Source organism: Engystomops pustulosus, chromosome 7 (genome assembly GCF_040894005.1).
Source record: "Engystomops pustulosus chromosome 7, aEngPut4.maternal, whole genome shotgun sequence".
In the NCBI taxonomy this organism is placed as follows: Eukaryota; Metazoa; Chordata; class Amphibia; order Anura; family Leptodactylidae; genus Engystomops; species Engystomops pustulosus.
Window position 1 is genome coordinate 22,759,358 of NC_092417.1, and position 18,076 is coordinate 22,777,433.

At 43.9% G+C, this 18,076-nt stretch overlaps 1 protein-coding gene across 6 annotated transcripts in view; it reads right to left on the bottom strand.

Moving 5' to 3' along the window:
- HORMAD1 (HORMA domain containing 1) overlaps window positions 1-17,848 on the bottom strand; it is a 37,436-nt gene extending 19,588 nt beyond the window's left edge. For 3 of the 6 annotated variants that reach the window (XM_072115118.1, XM_072115117.1, XM_072115114.1), the window contains exons 1-9: window positions 17,678-17,847; window positions 13,875-13,927; window positions 13,130-13,274; window positions 8,569-8,632; window positions 2,783-2,819; window positions 2,400-2,420; window positions 1,782-1,808; window positions 1,408-1,475; window positions 182-327 (exon numbers count right to left, since the gene is read on the bottom strand). In XM_072115118.1, the coding sequence (XP_071971219.1) occupies window positions 182-327; window positions 1,408-1,475; window positions 1,782-1,808; window positions 2,400-2,420; window positions 2,783-2,819; window positions 8,569-8,632; window positions 13,130-13,274; window positions 13,875-13,910 (544 nt within the window). In that variant the 5' untranslated portion in view covers window positions 13,911-13,927; window positions 17,678-17,847. Of the gene's footprint in view, window positions 1-181; window positions 328-1,407; window positions 1,476-1,781; window positions 1,809-2,399; window positions 2,421-2,782; window positions 2,820-8,568; window positions 8,633-13,129; window positions 13,275-13,874; window positions 13,928-17,655 lie in introns of all 6 variants that reach the window. The other 3 variants (XM_072115119.1, XM_072115115.1, XM_072115116.1) reach the window with 3 other exon arrangements.
- Between the last annotated feature and the right edge of the window lie 228 nt (window positions 17,849-18,076).

The window sequence follows — 18,076 nt, forward strand, 5'->3', positions numbered from 1 at the left end:
AATGGCCAAAAATAGATGCAGGATTGCAACAACAATTTCATCCATAACTATTGCACAGAATGATAAAAGATTGTTATACAGTAGAGGAGAAGAAATGTATATCCTTTAGCTGGTGGTAGAACCGAGTGCACCAAATCTGTGCGGCTCCACACTTTCCTGTCAGACGGATGGATAACTTTACCTTCATCGTAATAGAACAGCTTCATAGTCAGACAGATGTCGTTTGGCAAAGGACCCAAATTCTGCATCAAAATGTACAGCTTGCGCACCAGCAGGACACTGGATTTCTTCAAATCGCCGCTAGCAGAAACTACATTCCCTTTATTGCTGCAAACATAAAATATAGCAGAGAGTCAATGTGGCAGCTAGGGTTATTGTAACGTTATGAGGGTTGTCTGAGAGTTCGAAAAAAATTAAGAGCCGGGCTGGGGTGGGCTTTTAAAAAAAAAATAAACATGTACTTACCTCCTCTGAAGCTCCTAATGTCCCGCTCTGCGGTCCAACTGATCTGTGCCCCTGTTTGTTTACCGGGGACGTAAACTGTGCTTGGGAGCTCCTGGACGGCCGCGGTGGCCGGCAACTCCTATCTGTCCCTATCTCTCAGTACTGTATTAGGTGCTGGGATATGGTGACGGATAGGAGTGACCACCACCTTGGCAGGCTGGAAAATCCCCAAACACGGATCAGACGGACCACGGCACAGGACATCTTGAGCAACGGAGGAGGCACATTCACATGGGCGTGTGCTCCCCCAGACTGGATACGGGGCGAGCACAGGACCAGGAGGAGGGGTTGGCGCTCTTCATCCCTCCTCCCTCCGTAGGCAGACGAGAGGCCGTGTTGCAAATCTGGCAAAGTACAGGGCATGAGCTATACCTCGCAGCCAGCCGCCCATCTCCGTCACGCTGCAGTTATGCACCAGGACCTGGAGCCAGATTATGTACTATAAAGCCTATTATATGGTCTTCTACATTTCGGTATCATTCCAGGACTCTTGTCCTGTGCAAGGTGTGCAGTCAGTGTGCATTCAACCTATCTCTGGTTCTGCAGATCACAGAAATATGAGCCTGACGAGGAAATTATCTTCTTGAGATTTCAGAACCATGTTTGTAGGTACTATAGAAGGACCAGAGAACCCACAATCTAGGAGTCTGAGGTGACACTCTCCGTGCATGACTCATCTGTGGCAAAACACAACTCTTCTCTGCTCATTTGCAAATGACTTTGAAGGAAATTTTCTATAGGTAAACAGGCGAGATTTCACATAAAAAACGGAATTCTAGAAAGCATATATCATATCCTCCCAGAGGGGGCTGGTAGTTTAGTCCACTTAATTATTGTAACCAGAGAGATTGGGTAATTAGGAAACCATATAGAAGTGTAATGTCGATCTAAACAACAACTTACCTGGAGAAGTCCATAACAGGTCCAGCATGAGTGTACTTAAACTTGAACTGGTAGCATTCTGTAATGGTCTAAAATACAAAAATCTTTATTTTTATGCAAATTAGGAAAGGGACAAGTATTTCTTTGGCCTAGTTGTGCCATGAATGTCCGATGTGAGAGCACAGTTCTCCACTGTTGCTGATGGCAAACAGGGGGATAAAAATATACACATGTCAATGGGTGGGAACATATAGTTGCAGACCAAAAGAAAACCAAGGTAAGTTGGAGTAGTATAAAAAGTCACATTTTTCATTATTCTAATGTAGCGTAGTATTTGGTAGGACAATGGAGATGTAGAGGGCAATATGAGGGGTTTGGATGTGTAAAACACGTACCTGTGGGTCTTCAATGTTTGTATATAGCTAAAGAGAAAAGTCAAATATTTACTTCATTTTTTTTTCACTGCAAAATATTTTAATAAATAAGACTAAAATAAGTACAAAGTCTCCTCTGCTATCCCTCTCTTGCTATAATCATCTGTACATTATATATTATATAATCTATACACCTCTATACACATTAGACTGCATTCACAATGCCGTTGGGGGACGTATAAACGTCGTATATACGTCCCCCATAGGCCAGCAATGGGCGCACGGTGCCGTACGGTGCAGCACTGTACCGTTCCATACCTGGGGAAAAGATATCTTTCCCCGTAATACGGTGCTGTGCGCCATGTTTCTCTATGCTCACCCTCCCCTCCTCTCCCGAGCGCCGACATGTGCCTACCATGCTACAAAACGTGGGGCACCCGTTCGTGTGAATTTGCCCTTACTTGGCTTTCACATCTATATATAAACCTGTGAATGATAACATGGATCTCTGTAGATAAGAAAGTTCTGGCTTATACACAAGTTTACAATGGATCCATCCACTCACAGCTCATCGTATAGGTTATGTGTTCTAGCAGGGACAATTCTAAGCCACAAATAAGAAAAAGCCATAATACTTACTGCCAGTACCACCATTCTCAGCTGTGCAAAGCAAAGAGATATAATGCATACACATCAGTATGACATGAAAAAATAATGTACAGTACACACGTTATGTGTACACATTTTATGATGTAGGAAATACTACTGATGGCCTATGTGATCGGCTGATAACAAGCCCCCAGCACTGATCAGCTCTTCAGCCCAGCATAGACAGAGAGCAGAAAGCTGTAACTACATTTCTGGTTACAACAGTGAATGGCCAATGGTTTTTCTAATCACAGTCATAGGACAAAGCAGGAAAAAGTTCTAGCTGCAGGTACAAGGTGATGGAGGTTGATGGTAACTGGATTTAACACAGTAGGCTTTTTAGCATATACTAATAGACAACTATCAATACTTACATACTTTCTTTGTAATGCATCATAACAGCCCAACATCCTGCAACATAAGATGTCATTTTATTGAGAGTAAATAAATTAGGCTTCTTCTGTACATATTTTTATGAAAACTTACACTGCATATTTAAAAGAGAAATATGCAGAACATTTTGTGTAGAAAATTAACATCGACTTCTATACAGTATCATTTGGTGCCTTGTGTGTGTGTATGTTGTGAACTAATATTTACCAGTCTGGCGGAAGCCAAAAGGACCCTCTCAGCTCCTGTCCTCCAAATATATGTATATATATATAACATACAGTGGCCTCCTGAATAAGAGAGCACTGCCCTACATTCATATACTATCTATCACATCTACAAGGCCCTCTGCATATGTTTGATCTGTACTCAGAGATCTCTTGCTAAGCACATGATGAATGCACACAGTAATGTACATGTTATGTGACTATAGTGTTGCAAAGGTATTTTCATTTTGGCTCCCGGATACATTGAACCATTGTATCTGATATGGATATACATGTCTCTAATCTTCTTTATTATGTATCTTAAAACCACATAGGCCAGCACACAGGATGAGAGCAGGGGCAAAACGGGACAAGCGACAGCCGTTTTGCACTCAAGGAGCTTGATAAAGGGCATCTACAGCGTGAAACGGCTGTCGCTCATCCCGTTTGACCCCTGCTCCCATAGTGTGTGCGCTTGCCTATGTGGTTTTAAGAAACATAATAAAGAAGATTGGAGTTTATTAGTGAGTGCTTATTATTCAGTAAACAAATTGGACTTTATCTATAACGTCAGAGCGCCACTGTTCTTTGCTTTAACTGTCTGCTCCAGCTTGCGATCCCCTTAAGCACCTTGTTTGTCTAAGGCCGGTGGCACACGTGGCATTTTGAACCTGTTTTTGGGCCGTTTTTAACCCCTTAACGCTGAAGCCACTTTTCACCTTCCTGACACGGCCCATTTTTTCAAATCTGCCCTGTGTCACTATAAATGGTTATAACTTTGGAACGCTTTAACATATCCAGATGATTTTGAGATTGTTTTTTCGTGACACATTGTACTTTATGTTGGTTGAGAAATTTAATCAATATGTTTAGTATTTATTTATGAAATAAATGGAAATTTGGCAAAAATTTTGAAAAAAACTATGTTTTCCAAATTCAAAATTTTCTACTTTTTGGAAAGTTGGTCATATCACTAAAATAACTTGATAACTAACATTTTCCGTATGTCTACTTTAACTTGGCATCATTTTTCAAACATCTTTTCCTTTTTTTAGGATGTTAGGAGGCTTATAACTTTAGGTGCAATTTTTCAGATTTTCACGAAAATCATCAAAACCTACTTTTGGAGGGTCAATTTAGTTAGAAGTGACTTTATAAGGCCTACATGACAGAAACCCCCCACAAATGACACCATTTTAGAAACTACACCCCTCAAAATATTCAAAACAACCTTTGGGAATTTTGTTAACCCTATGAACGTTTCATGAGGGTGAAAGATAAATGAAAGTGAAATTACAGAAATTTAATTTTATCGTACTATAGATTCATTGAACACTAAAATTTTCACCTTCACAATGGGTTAAAAAGGAAAATGCATTTTACAATGGTGAGGGCAATTCCTCCTGAGCATGCCAATACCCATTTTGTCACTGTACCCTGCTGTACGGGCACAGGGGGGCACTTGGAATGGAAAGAGCGTTGTTTCGTTTTTGGAGGGCAAATATGGCTGAAAAAGTTTTCATGTGACAGGATGCATTTGGAGAGCCCTAATGGTACCAAAACAGAGGAAAGCCCCAACATGAGACACCATTTTGGAAAGTACACCCCTTGGAGAGTTTAGCAAGGTGTAATTTGTGTATTTGCCCCCACAGGTGTTTGATTCAATTAGGCCCCAAAAAGGAAAAAGGTGAAAATTTTCTCAAAAAAGTCACTTTTACCCCAAATTTTTGGAAGCCACAAGGGATAAAAGATGAAACAACCCCATAAATGTGTAAAACTATTTCTCCTAAGCACAGAACTGCACCACTTTTGCATATAAAGTGTTGTATGGGTACACAGTAGGGCTCAGAAGGGAAAGAGGGGCTTTGGTCTTTTAGAAGCAAGATTTGACAATCATCCTTTACATGTGTCAGGATGCATTTGGAGAGCCCTAGTGGTACCAAAACAGAGGGGAACCCCAACAAATGTCACCATTTTGGAAAGTGCACCCTTTGGAGAATTTAGCAAGGTGTAATATTTGTATTTTCCCCTACAGGTGTTTGCTTCAAATAGGTCCCTAAAAGGAAAAAAGATGAACATTTTCCCAAAAAAGTCACTTTTACGGCTAATTTTTGTATCCCATAAGGCATTAAAGATGAAACAACCCCAAAAAATGTGTACTAGCATTTCTCCCAAGCATAAAATTGCCCCACACATGCAAATAAAATGTTGTATGGGTACGCAGTGAAGCTCAGAAGGGAAAGAGGGGTGTTGGACTTTTAGAAGCCAAGTTTGACATGCATCCTTTACATGTGTCAGGATGCATTTAGAGAGCCGTAGTGGTACCAAAACAGAGGGGAACCCCAACAAGTGTCACCATTTTGAAAGCACACCCCTTAGAGAATTTAGCAAGGTGTAATATGTGTATTTGTCCGTAAAGGTGTTTGATTTAATTAGGACTTAAATAGATAAAAGGTGAACATTTTCTTATAAAGGTCATTTTACTCCTAATTTTATATAGCCACCAGGGATAAAAAAATGTAATAACCCCCCAAAATGTGTAAACCTATTTCTCTGGAGTGTAGAAGTACCCCACATGTGTATATAAAATGTTGTATGGGCGCACAGTAAAAGGAAAGGGGGATGTTTGCCTTTTAGAAGCCAAATTTGACAGAAATGTTTGACATGCATTTGGAGAACCCTAGTGGTATAAAACAGATAAGAATCCGAAAAGTGACCCTAATTTTTGAATGCACACCCCTTAGAGAATTTCACAATGTGAAATATATGTATTTGCCCCTACAGGTGAATGATCCAATTAGGCCCTAAACATTAAAAAGGTGAAAATTTTCCTATAAATGTCACTTTACCCCTAATTTTTGTAAGCCACAAGGGATAATATATTAAATAACCCCAAAAAAGGTGTAAAACTATTTCTCCCGAGTGTAGAAGTACCCCACATGTGCATATAAAATGCTTTATGGGCGCACAGTAGAGGAAAAGAGGGATGTTTGTCTTTTAGAGGCCAAATTTGACAGAAATCCTTCACATGTGTCAGGATACATTTGGAGAGCCGTAGTGGTACCAAAACAGAGGAAAACCCAAAAAGTGACCCTAATTGTTGAATTTACACCCCTTGCGGAATTTAGCATGGTGTAATATGTGGTGTAGTGTAATACACCATGAGCATTTTGAACATATAGGTGGTTTCCAAATATGATGTGCAATGGAGTCCAAGATGGAAATTGCAATTATTTCTGGAAAGTTCAGTGCCCGTTATGTGGCGCCCGTTATGAAATAATGGAGGGGTATAGGGAGCAACGGGACATAACAGTTGTTACAATTATTAATTTTACCGAAATTAATTCACAACTGGTTGGGCGTGAATTGTGAATGTGTTGTGTATAAGGAGGTGGAATATACCAAGGGACCAACTAAACTTTTGTCACTCTGGAGTTGTCGCAGGTCTCTTAGTAGTATGTAGTGTCCATCCTAACTTCTCTTTTGGAACAGACTCTACCTTTAGAAGCAGCAGAATTCACCGGGAAAATGCTGTCCTGGCAAAACACGGGAACATCTAAACCAGAGGTACTGGGGCCCCGTCCTTCTTGTCCCAATATTAGTTTCCTAATATCTTCCTCTTGAAAACGGAGAAATGATACGGCAGGACCTGCACATTGGAACAGCTCGTAGGAGTTGTACAGCATCATCTGTACAATGTGCACGGCCGGCGCTTTTGTACCATATCTTCGTTTTAGTAGGGAATTATCGCCAAGTGTTGCTCTTATTCACCCTAGCGATGCCCATTGTGACGAATATTGCTGCTTTTGGCTGGACCAAATCGACCAGCCAATAGCGGCAAACATGGACAGAGGGGGGCAGCAAAACCCTTCTGGACCGCAAGGCAAAATTGGTGGCTGTCAGGAACAGCCGCCACCCTGCCCCGATCACCGTGTCTACAGACATGGTGACCGGTATTACGGACTTCATAAGTAAATTCGCTGCTATTGGCTCGTCTGAATTGATGAGCCAGTAGCAGTGATCATGTGGGGGGGACGTAACCCTTCTGTTCCATGGGGCAGGGTGGATGGCCGTCAGGAACAGCCGCCATCTTGCCCCGATCACTGTGTCTGAAACGTGTTGGCAAGTCACTACCCACCGCACCGTTCTATAACAACGTGCGTTGGGAATAGGCTATACAATCTTTATTTTTTAAGCAATTTAGACACATAAGGGCTTATTTTTTGCGAGATGAGATGCACTGTAAAAAAACCCTTCATTTTAGTGGGTTTTTAGCTTATTGAAGCAATTTTATTAACTTTTTACATGTGGAGGAAAATAAAATCATCAATTCTTGTTTTGGATTTTTAGCATTTTTGGGGGGGGGGGGTGTTCACTGTAGCATAACAATAATATATTATCTTTATTCTACGGATCACTACGATTACGGTGATACCTCATTTATATAGTTTTGTTTATATTTGTCCAATTTTATTGAAGGAAAACTAGAATAGAAAAATTTGCATTTGTTTTAGTATTGCCATTTTTATAGCACCATAACTAAAGTATTTTTTGGTTGACGGAGCTGGTTGTAAGCTTATTTTTTGCGTGACAAGTTGTTCTTTTCAACTTTTTAGAACATTTTTTGTAAAGCAATTTGATAAAAAGTTGTAATTTTTGGCAAGTTTTTGGGGTTTTTTTTTTACCACGTTCACCTAGAGGGTCCAATTATGATTAGGATTTATTGTACAGATTGTTACGGACGCAGCGATACCAAATAAGTGGTTTTTTTTTGTGATTTAGTGTTTTTTATACTTTATTACTTGAAATGTGGTGTTTGGGGGGACTTTCACTTTCTTTTATTATTGATTTTTATTTTAAAAAAACCTTTATTTTTTTTACTTCTTTTACAGTTAATGACATCTTAGTTTGAACAAGTGATCTTCTGATCACTTGTTCAAGCTCTTTTACAGGTTACACAGTGCAATACAGAAGGCAGGGACCCGGCTTCCGGATGAAGATCGCGCAGCCCCGGGCACCGGCAGTCCCGGGGCTGCGATCGGAGCAGCGGACCCCCCCGGTAAGCGCCGCGGGGGGGTCCGATTCACCTTTACTAAACTTTAAACGCCGACCGCGGCGTGTTAGGGGTTAACACCCGCGATCGGAGAAATCTCCGATTGCGGGTGTTAGAGGCAGGTGTCGGCTATAATATGTAGCTGACACCCGCAGCTTCTGGCCCCGGCTCCGTTCAGGAGCCGGGGCCAGAAGCTTGACGTAATAATACTGCATTTTGCGGGAACGCACCTCCCGCCATGCAGTACTATTACGTCAAATGTCGGGAAGGGGTTAAGCAGTCCGTTAAAAAACGCATGCATTAAAAATATGTTTTTGGAAAATGCATCAGTTTTTGACCCGTTTTAATTAAGATAATTGGTAAAAACGGTCAAAAACTGATGCGTTTTCAAGAAACTTTAAAGGCCCAAAAACAGGTTCAAAACGCCACGTGTGCCGCCAGCCTACGGCGTGGAGCGGTGTAGGGATAGTGCCGCTCATAATCTTCCTGTTTGGGGATAAACATGTCCTACCATTTCACCAGCTGAGTGGAGCCGGGGCAGCTTTTATCTTCTCTCAGGATCTTCACACATATATCTTCCAAAACAAGGGAGAAAGTAAGAGAAAAGTCATCTCCTAACCTTAAAAGATAAACTATTTAATTTTATTTTCTGAAAACAACGCTGCTTATAAAAAAATTACTTGTATCAGTAACTCCACTATACAGGGAAAGATCCTATACTACATACATCATATTTTACAGTTTGTATTGAGTAGCCTGTTAGTTGTAGTGTAGTGTATTTGTGTTACAGTGAACCTGAAGCACAGGTAATAACACTGCAGTAAAGTTAATCATAGAGTTGTGCAGCCACATATCAAGTTTGTAGGTGCTATATGGGCTCGGAGACCCATTCTAATATACTATGTCAAGTAAAGTCCAAGCACTCCTTTAATTGTACAACAATAATTTTTTTACATTCAAGCAAACACGCATTTTCCACCATTGTGTAACATTTTGGCACAAGCGACCTCTGTCAAGTGCTGAAATGGCCAAGAAAAATAGAAAAGTGCAGAGATTATTATATCACTTGGTACAGAATTGCGTCCAGTGATAACATAATACAGTGGTGGCGAACCTATGGCACGGGTCATTGACCCAGCACACCAGACAGAATTTTCCTGCAGTTCCAAGCAACTTGGAAGCAAAAATGCTGCTTTCAATGATATTTTAAAGTGACTTACTTGGCTACTTGGGAATGTAGGAAGAGGGAGAATGTATAGACAGGGCCTAATTATCTTTGGAGGACCTCCTGCAGGCCCCATGATTCTCTTTGTACAGAGGGACACTGAGAAGAAGCTACAATGATGCAAATTTTCCCTCCTTCTTTCTACTGTGTTGGTGTCCTCAGGAGGCCATTATGATTGAACATTGTTGAAGAACAGGCAGCAATAAGTTACTGTTTAATTTTTGGTTGGCACCTCGCGATAAATGAGGGTTTGGGGTTGCAGTTTGGGCACTCGGTCGCTAAAAGTATCGCCATCACTGACATAGTATATTGACACAAAAGAATGTATGAGCCATTGTGCATAGTGGTATCAAGGGTTCAGCTAATAGAAATACAGAACAAATGGTACAACATCCGAGGAACAATGTCGCCATTTAGTGGCCGAAAAGTAGAAATGCATCTAAAATAGGAAATATTTGTAGACTACAGACATATAGCACAGCGACCAAAGTTCAGTCTTTCAAAATGCAGTCATCCTACAATGAGAGTAAATTGGTGAAAACATAGTAAGGTAAATTACCAATGAGTAGTGGGTGGGGTTAGGTATAGATGAGTAAGGCATCAGGTGGGAGAGTACATCAGTACAGACGGATGGAGCTGGTGTGTGTGTGTTTGTGGTGTGGGTTTTTATGGGATAACTCTCCCACAAGGCTGGGGTGAAGTCGGGATATGCTGGGCCGGATAGGAGATTGGAATTATACTCAACTACATGGGGAAAAGATAGGACATGTCCTATCTTTCCCCGTATGCACGGCTGTGCGCCATGCATCTCCATGGGGAGGGGTAATCTTAGGATACACTACTTAAAAAAAATAAAGGGATTGTGCTAGATCTGAATGCATGAAATATTCTTATAGGATACTTTGTTCTGTACAAAGTTCAATGTGCTGACAACAAAATCACCAAAAAATCATCAATGGAAACAAAATGTATTAACCAATGGAGACCTGGATTTGGAGTCACCCATAAAATTAAAGTGAAAAAAAAACACACTACAGGCTGATCCAACTTTGATGTAATGTCCGTAAAACAAGTCAAAATGAGGCTCAGTATTGTGTGTGGCCTCCATGTGCCTGTATGACCTCCCTACAACACCTCGGCATGCTGCTGATGATTGTGTGTGGCCTCCATGTGCCTGTATGACCTCCCTACAACACCTCAGCATGCTCCTGATTAGGCTCAGTAATGTGTGTGGCCTCCACGTGCCTGTATGACCTCCCTAAAACACCTCAGCATGCTCCTGATTAGGCTCAGTAATGTGTGTGGCCTCCACGTGCCTGTATAACCTCCCTACAATGCCTCGGCATGCTCCTGATTAGGCTCAGTAGTGTGTGTGGCCTCCATGTGCCTGTATGACCTCCCTACAACACCTTGGTATGCTCCTGATTAGGCTCAGTAATGTGTGTGGCCTCCACGTGCCTGTATGACCTCCCTACAACGCCTCGGCATGCTCCTGATGAGGCTCAATAATGTGTGTGGCCTCCACATGCCTGTATGACCTCCCTACAACGCCTCGGCATGCTCCTGATGAGGCTCAGTAATGTGTGTGGCCTCCACGTGCCTGTATGACCTCCCTACAACACCTCGGCATGTTCCTGATTAGGCTCAGTAATGTGTGTGGCCTCCACATACCTGTATGATCTCCCTACAGCACCTGTACATGCTACTGATGAGGCTTAGTAATGTGTGTGGCCTCCACATGCCTGTATGACCTTCCTACAATGCCTCGGCATGCTCCTGATTAGGCTCAGTAATGTGTGTGGCCTCCACATGCCTGTATGACCTTCCTACAATGCCTCGGCATGCTCCTGATGAGGCTCAGTAGTGTGTGTGGCCTCCACGTGCCTGTATGACCTCCCTATAACACCTCGGCATGCTCCTGATGAGGCTCAGTAATGTGTGTGGCCTCCACGTGCCTGTATGACCTCCCTATAACACCTCGGCATGCTCCTGATGAGGCTTAGTAATGTGTGTGGCCTCCACGTGCCTGTATGACCTTCCTACAATACCTCAGCATGCTGCTGATGAGGTTTTGGATAGTCTCCTGAGGGATCTCCTCCCAGACCTGGACTAAAGCATCTGCCAACTACTGGACAGTCTGTGGTGCAATGTGAGGTTGGTGGATGCAGCGAGACATGATGTCCCAGATGTGCTCAATCAGATTCAGGTCTGGGGAACGAGCGGCCGGTCCATAGCTTCAATGCCTTCATCCTGCAGGGACTGCTGACACACTTCAGCCACATGAAGTCTAGCATTGTCCTGCATTAGGAGGAACTCAGGGCCAACCACACCAGCATATGGTCTCACAAGGGGTCTGAAGATCTCATCTCAGTACCTAATGGCAGTCAGGCGACCTCTGGGGAGCACATGGAGGGCTGTGCGGCCCCCACACCATTACTGACCCACTGCCAAACCAGTCATGCTGAAGGATGTTGCAGGCAGAAGATTGTTCTCCACGGCCTCTCCAGACTCCGTCATGTCTGTCACATGTGCTCAGTGTGAACCTGCTTTGATCTGTGAAGAGCACAGGGCACCAGTGGTGAATTAGCCAATCCTGGTGTTCTCTGGCAAATGCCAAGCATCCTGCATGGATGCACAACCCCTATCTGTGGACATCGGGCCCTCACTCCATCCTCATGGAGTCGGTTTCTGCCCGTTTGTGCAGACAATTGCACATTTGTGGCTGCTAGAGGTCATTTTGCAGGGTTCTGGCAATGGTCCTCATGTTCCTCCTTGCACAAAGGTGGAGATAGTGGCTCTGCCGCTGGGTTATTGCCCTCATACAGCCCCCTCCACGGCTCCTGGTGTACCGACCTGTCTCCTGGTAGTGCTTCCAGCCTCTAGACAATAGGCTGACAGACACAGCAAGCCTCCTGGCCACAGCTCACATTGATGTGCCATCCTAGATGAGCTGCACTACATGACCCACTTGTCCGGGTTGCCAAGGTGTTGTAGGGAGGTCATACAGGCACGTGGAGGCCACACACTATACAGAGCCTCAGCAGCAGCATGCAAAGGTGTTGCAGGGAAGTCATACAGGCACGTGGAGGCCACACACACTACTGAGCCTCAACGTTTCTTCTTGTTTTACGGAAATTTCATCAAAGATGGATCAGCCCTAGTGTGTTTTCCACTTTAGATTTGTGGGTGACTCCAAATCCAGGCCTCCATTGGTTAATACATTTGAATTCCATTATGATTTTTTGGTGATTTTCTGGCCAGCACATTCAACTTTGTACAGAAAAATGTATTCAATGAGAATATTTCATTCATGCAGATCTAGGATGTGTCCTTTGAGTGTTCCCTTTATTTTGTTGAGCAATGTATTTATTATCCATGGCCTCTTTCCTTCTAAAATTATAATGATTATGCTAATTAACCTAAAGGACTCCTAGGGGTGTTACGAGAACCCCCCTGTGCTGCAGCTTTACAGGCTGTTCTAGTGTGCAGGAGCACTTCCCTCTCCCACTGTGTGATGAAACACCCTGTGCTGCAGTGAGATTACATCAGGCAAATGGAGGGGGGAAGTGCCGATGGAGCAGAGGGGGAGACAGTGTAACAGCCTGTGAAGCTCCAGCACTGAGGGGGTCTGGTATGGCCCCCAGCGTACTTTTGCCTCATTAGCATAATTTTAAAAGTTGATTTCAGAAGGAAGGAGGCCATAGATAACAAATATAAGATTACCACAGTCACGGTGCCTGGGTCTATGAGTAATGTCCCTGGTTTATCATGATGTACTTTAATGGTGGATTTCTTTAAGCTGTAATATACTGAACAATCTTAGAAAACAGAGAGTAACAGATGTTACCTTCCAGGTATCTTGTCCCATAAGCATATTCCGGGAATAATCCTCTCAGGTAAGTGATGCATGACACGGAGATGGCGAGGAGCCTCTTGACAAGGACCAGAGATTGCTGCTCTGTAGTGATGCGGTTAGGTAATGTCACCGCACTCTATAGAGGAAGAAAAATAAAAGCTTGTGAGGACCATGCACCAGTCCCAGCACTGCGGTCTGTGAATAAGGCTTCTCTTTGGACTTGCAGTGCCTGCAGACATACAAGTGCTCTGTGTATATACTATACTATACTAAGAACTGTAGCCTCACCATGGCACCAGCAACTCAGTGAATTACTCCCCCATCATTTCTGTATTATACGAGTGGCAACCCCTTCATCATGAAGTATGTGAGATGAGAAAAGCTGATCCCTGGAATCCATACATACAGTGTCAGAGCCGGCCACCAGAAGATCCTCTGTTGGGCCCAGGACCTGTCCTGATACTGTACTCCAAAGAAACAGTTTTAAAAAAACCCAAATGTAGATGCTAATATATATCCAAAGGAACCCCAGTACAACATTGTGTACATAGGGAGTTTTACTTTTCAGAACCCAGTTCCTCTGTGGCTCCTCTAACCCAACCTCCGTGTTTCCTAAGGGACAACCTGAAGACCACAAGAGTAACATAAGCATACTTAAAGGGAGCCAAGTCAAGAGGATTTAGGCGTTAAGAAGTGATATTCATATATAGAATCTGATTTGGTTGATGTGACTTACCACGGAGCTTCGGTGCATCTGTGCTGTCGCCATCATGAATTGTAGCTGACAACCTGTAATACAATACATCAGCTTAGTAATTATATGTTACCCGACTGTTCCAGCATCAATAGAAATATCAATGTGTTTGGGGATCTATAATATAATGTGCTTGTAGTACAACTAGAGAGGGAGCTTAGAGTCTGCAGGTATAACATACATCCAGGTACAGAAGAGGGGGGATCATGCTGTGCAGCAGGGTTTCTTTATACAGCATATGGATGGGACACCTTCCTGTGTAATACAGCAGCAGGTAAGTCAATGTTATTTGGCTACAGAAATGTAGACGATGGACTATTTTTTCCACATGGAAGTTGTGATATTTTTTTACATAAAATAGACATATGTCCATCAACCATTGAAGGAAAGTGGCTGAGGGAACACAATTCTACATTATAACATTCATTATATTCTAGATTATTCTATATTACAACAGTATTAACATAATATTCCCCTTTTTGTTAATACTAAGCTACTATTGGTGGTGTACATTGGGCAGAATAGGAACTTCTGTCTTTTGTATTAATCTATATTATAACATAACCAACAATGTTATTCTGATGTAAGAAGAATCAGTGTCCTTCTTGAAGCTCTCTCCTCTCCCTGCTGTGCTATGCTCCTGAGCTCTCTCCTCTCCCTGCTGTGCCCTGCTCCTGAGCTCTCCCCTCTCCCTGCTGTGCCCTGCTCCTGAGCTCTCTCCTCTGCCTGCTGCTGAGCTCTTTCCTCTCCCTGCTGTGCCCTGCCCCTGAGCTCTCTCCTCTCCCTGCTGTGCTATGCTCCTGAGCTCTCTCCTCTGCCTGCTGCTGAGCTCTTTCCTCTCCCTGCTGTGCCCTGCCCCTGAGCTCTCTCCTCTCCCTGCTGTGCTATGCTCCTGAGCTCTCCCCTCTCCCTGCTGTGCCCTGCTCCTGAGCTCTCTCCTCTGCCTGCTGTGCCCTGCTCCTGAGCTCTCCCCTCTCCCTGCTCCTGAGCTCTCTCCTCTGCCTGCTCCTGAGCTCTCTCCTCTGCCTGCTGCTGAGCTCTTTCCTCTCCCTGCTGTGCCCTGCCCGAGCTCTCTCCTCTCCCTGCTGTGCTCCTGAGCTCTCCCCTCTCCCTGCTGTGCCCTGCTCCTGAGCTCTCTCCTCTCCCTGCTGCTGAGCTCTTTCCTCTCCCTGCTGTGCCCTGCCCCTGAACTCTCTCCTCTCCCTGCTGTGCCCTGCTCCTGAGCTCAGCTATTCCATAGATTCACAGATCTTACAGTAATGAAGCCTGTGGTGATTAAAGAGGACCTGTCACCCAATTTATCGGCACTAGGAGCTGCTTACTAAAGTAAGCAGCTCCTAGTGCTTGATCAAACGCCGCAGTGTTAGAGTGATATCGTTACCGGAAACCTCCGGTAACGCTATCAAACACTGCGGCGGGGTAGGATGTAATTGTCGGACAGGTCGCAAAGCTGTCTGATGTATTCATGAGGGGGCGGGGTTGGGGCGTGGCTAGGGGCTGTGACTGCCGCCTAGCACGCAGCAGGCAATGCCGGCCTATGGAGCGAGCGGGGCGGTCCGGGGAAGAGGCATCGCCTCGGACCGCCCCCTCATGAATACGTCGGGCAGCTTTGCAAGCTGTCCGATGATTACACTGTACCCCACCGCAGTGTTTGATAGCGTTACCGGAGGTTTCCGGTAACGCTATCACTATAACACTGCGGCGTTTGATCAAGCACTAGGAGCTGCTTACTTTAGTAAGCAGCTCCTAGTGCCGGAAATTTGAGTGACAGGTCCTCTTTAACCCCTTAAGGACGGAGGGTTTTTCGCCTCATTTCTCGCTCTCCAACTTCAAAAATCCATAACTTTTTCATTTTTCCGTGTACAGACCTGTGTGAGGGCTTATTTTGTGCGTAACAAATTTTACTTTCCCGTAATGTTATTTATTTTAACATGCCGTGTACTGCGAAGCTGAAAAAAAATTCCAAATGTGGAAAAATTGAAAAAAAACCGCACGTGCGTCCCGTTCTTGTGGGCTCAGTTTTTACGACTTTCACTCTTCGCTCCAAATAACACGCCTACTTTATTCTTTGGTTCGGTGCGATCGCGGTGATACCAAATTTATATAGGTTTTATTGTGTTTTAATACATTTTCAAAAATTAAACGAATGTGTACAAAAAAGAAAAAAAATTTTTTGCCATCTTCTGACGCTAATAACTTTTTCATACTTTGGCGCACGGAGATGTGTGAGGGGTCATTTTTTGCGAAATGAGGCGACGTTTTCATTGCTATCATTTTGAGGTCTGTGCGACATTTTGATCATTTTTTATGTTATGTAAAAAGGTGTAAAGGTCACATTTCGGACATTTGGGCGCCATTTCCCGCCTCGGAGGTCACCGCCGGCCGTAACCGTTTTTATATTTTGATAGATCGGGCATTTTGGGACGCGGCGATACCTAATATGTCTGTGATTTTTACTGTTTGTTATGTTTTATATCCGTTCTAGGGAAAGGGGGGTGATTTGAACTTTTAATATTTTATTAATTTTTTTTATTTTTTAAACTTTTTTTTTTCTTTTTTTTTTCACTATCTTTTAGACCATCTAGGGTACATTAACCCTAGATGGTCAGATCGCTCCTACCATATACTGCAATACTACAGTATTGCAATATATGGCATTTTTGCAGGTTATACATTACAATGAGCCACTGGCTCATTGTAACGAACCTGCATAAACCATGTAGCCTCGTGTCAAAAGAAGACCCATGACGTTCGGGGGCGTGGCGATCGAAAAAAAGATGGCGGCGCCCGCGCGCCGCCGTCTTTTAAACGCCGCCGGCGACTTTGCCGGCGGCGTTTAGGGGGTTAATAGCCGCGATCGGTGCTAGCACCGACCGCGGTTATTAGCGGTGGGGGTTTTGTGCAAAATGCAAAAACCCCCACCTCTGTATGAAGAGGACTCAGCCCGTGAGCCCTCTTCATACATCCCTTATACCTCTGCGCCGTAGAGCTACGGCGCAGAGCGTTAAGGAGTTAAACCCAGTGACAGTGACCCTTTTCCAGACTAAATAAATCTAGTTGTTTTAATCTTTCCTCATAACTGAGACCCTCCATACCCCTTATCATTTTTGTAGCTCTTTGTTGTACCCTCTCCAGCTCCTTTTTATGGACCGGTGCCCAAAACTGGTTGGCATATTCCGGGTGAACCAATGCCTTAATATGTAGTAATAATATTACATCCCTATCCCGAGAGTCCAGACCACTGCTGATACATGACGAGATCCTACTAGCTTTAGAAGCAGCTGACTGACAGACACAGGGCCTAAGGCTGGTGCCACACGTAGCGCTTTGTCAACATTTATAATTATACGATTGAAGAGTTCCTGGGGGTTTACCAGAACCCTTCTGTGTTATAGCTTCACAGGCTGTTACACTGAGCATGAACAGCCATAAGAGCACCCCTTCCACTGCGGATCTCTGGTAACACCACCAGAGCTGTTTTTACTCATTAGCATAATTGTAAAAGAAGATTACCAGTCATGGGGCCTGGATCTCGGACTCGGTGTCCCTGGTTTATATGAATGGATTTTGATTAGGTTTTTTTTTGTAGTTTTTCTCTAATTGCATCCCAGCATGGATAATCCCATACACATGTTTTATTCATGAGGTAATTCCCCTGTTCATTATGCATTTTATTTGTGTAATGTATATATGACACATCCCGGCCCCGGACTCTCCACATACAAGAGCCTGGAGAGGTTAATGTGGCTCCACCATCACATACATGGCTGCTCAGCAATACTAACACAGGCTTCCTCTCAGACAGCCGAGGACGTGTGGTTATGTGCCTCACACTGCAGGCGGCGCTATACTCGGGGGTGACGCGGTACAGGTAAGATGGCGGACGCGGAGCTCCTTCCCTCCTTCCTTCCGCTTCTTCTCCGCGGGACAGCCGCGTCATGTGACCCCGCCCCCGGCCAGGAGGCGGGAAACCGCGGCAGGCGGATCACGTGACGCCGCCCCTGCCAGGAGGCGGGATGCCACAGTAAAATGGCGGCCAGTTCTTCTGGTGGAAAGTGTTAGATTTCGACATTTATATACAGTCTGATGACTCATGTGTTGTAGCTATAAAACAAAAAAAAAAACTTTATTAAACTTCCATATATATTGAATTCCCTGTCAGTATTTCATTTTTAACGTATCAC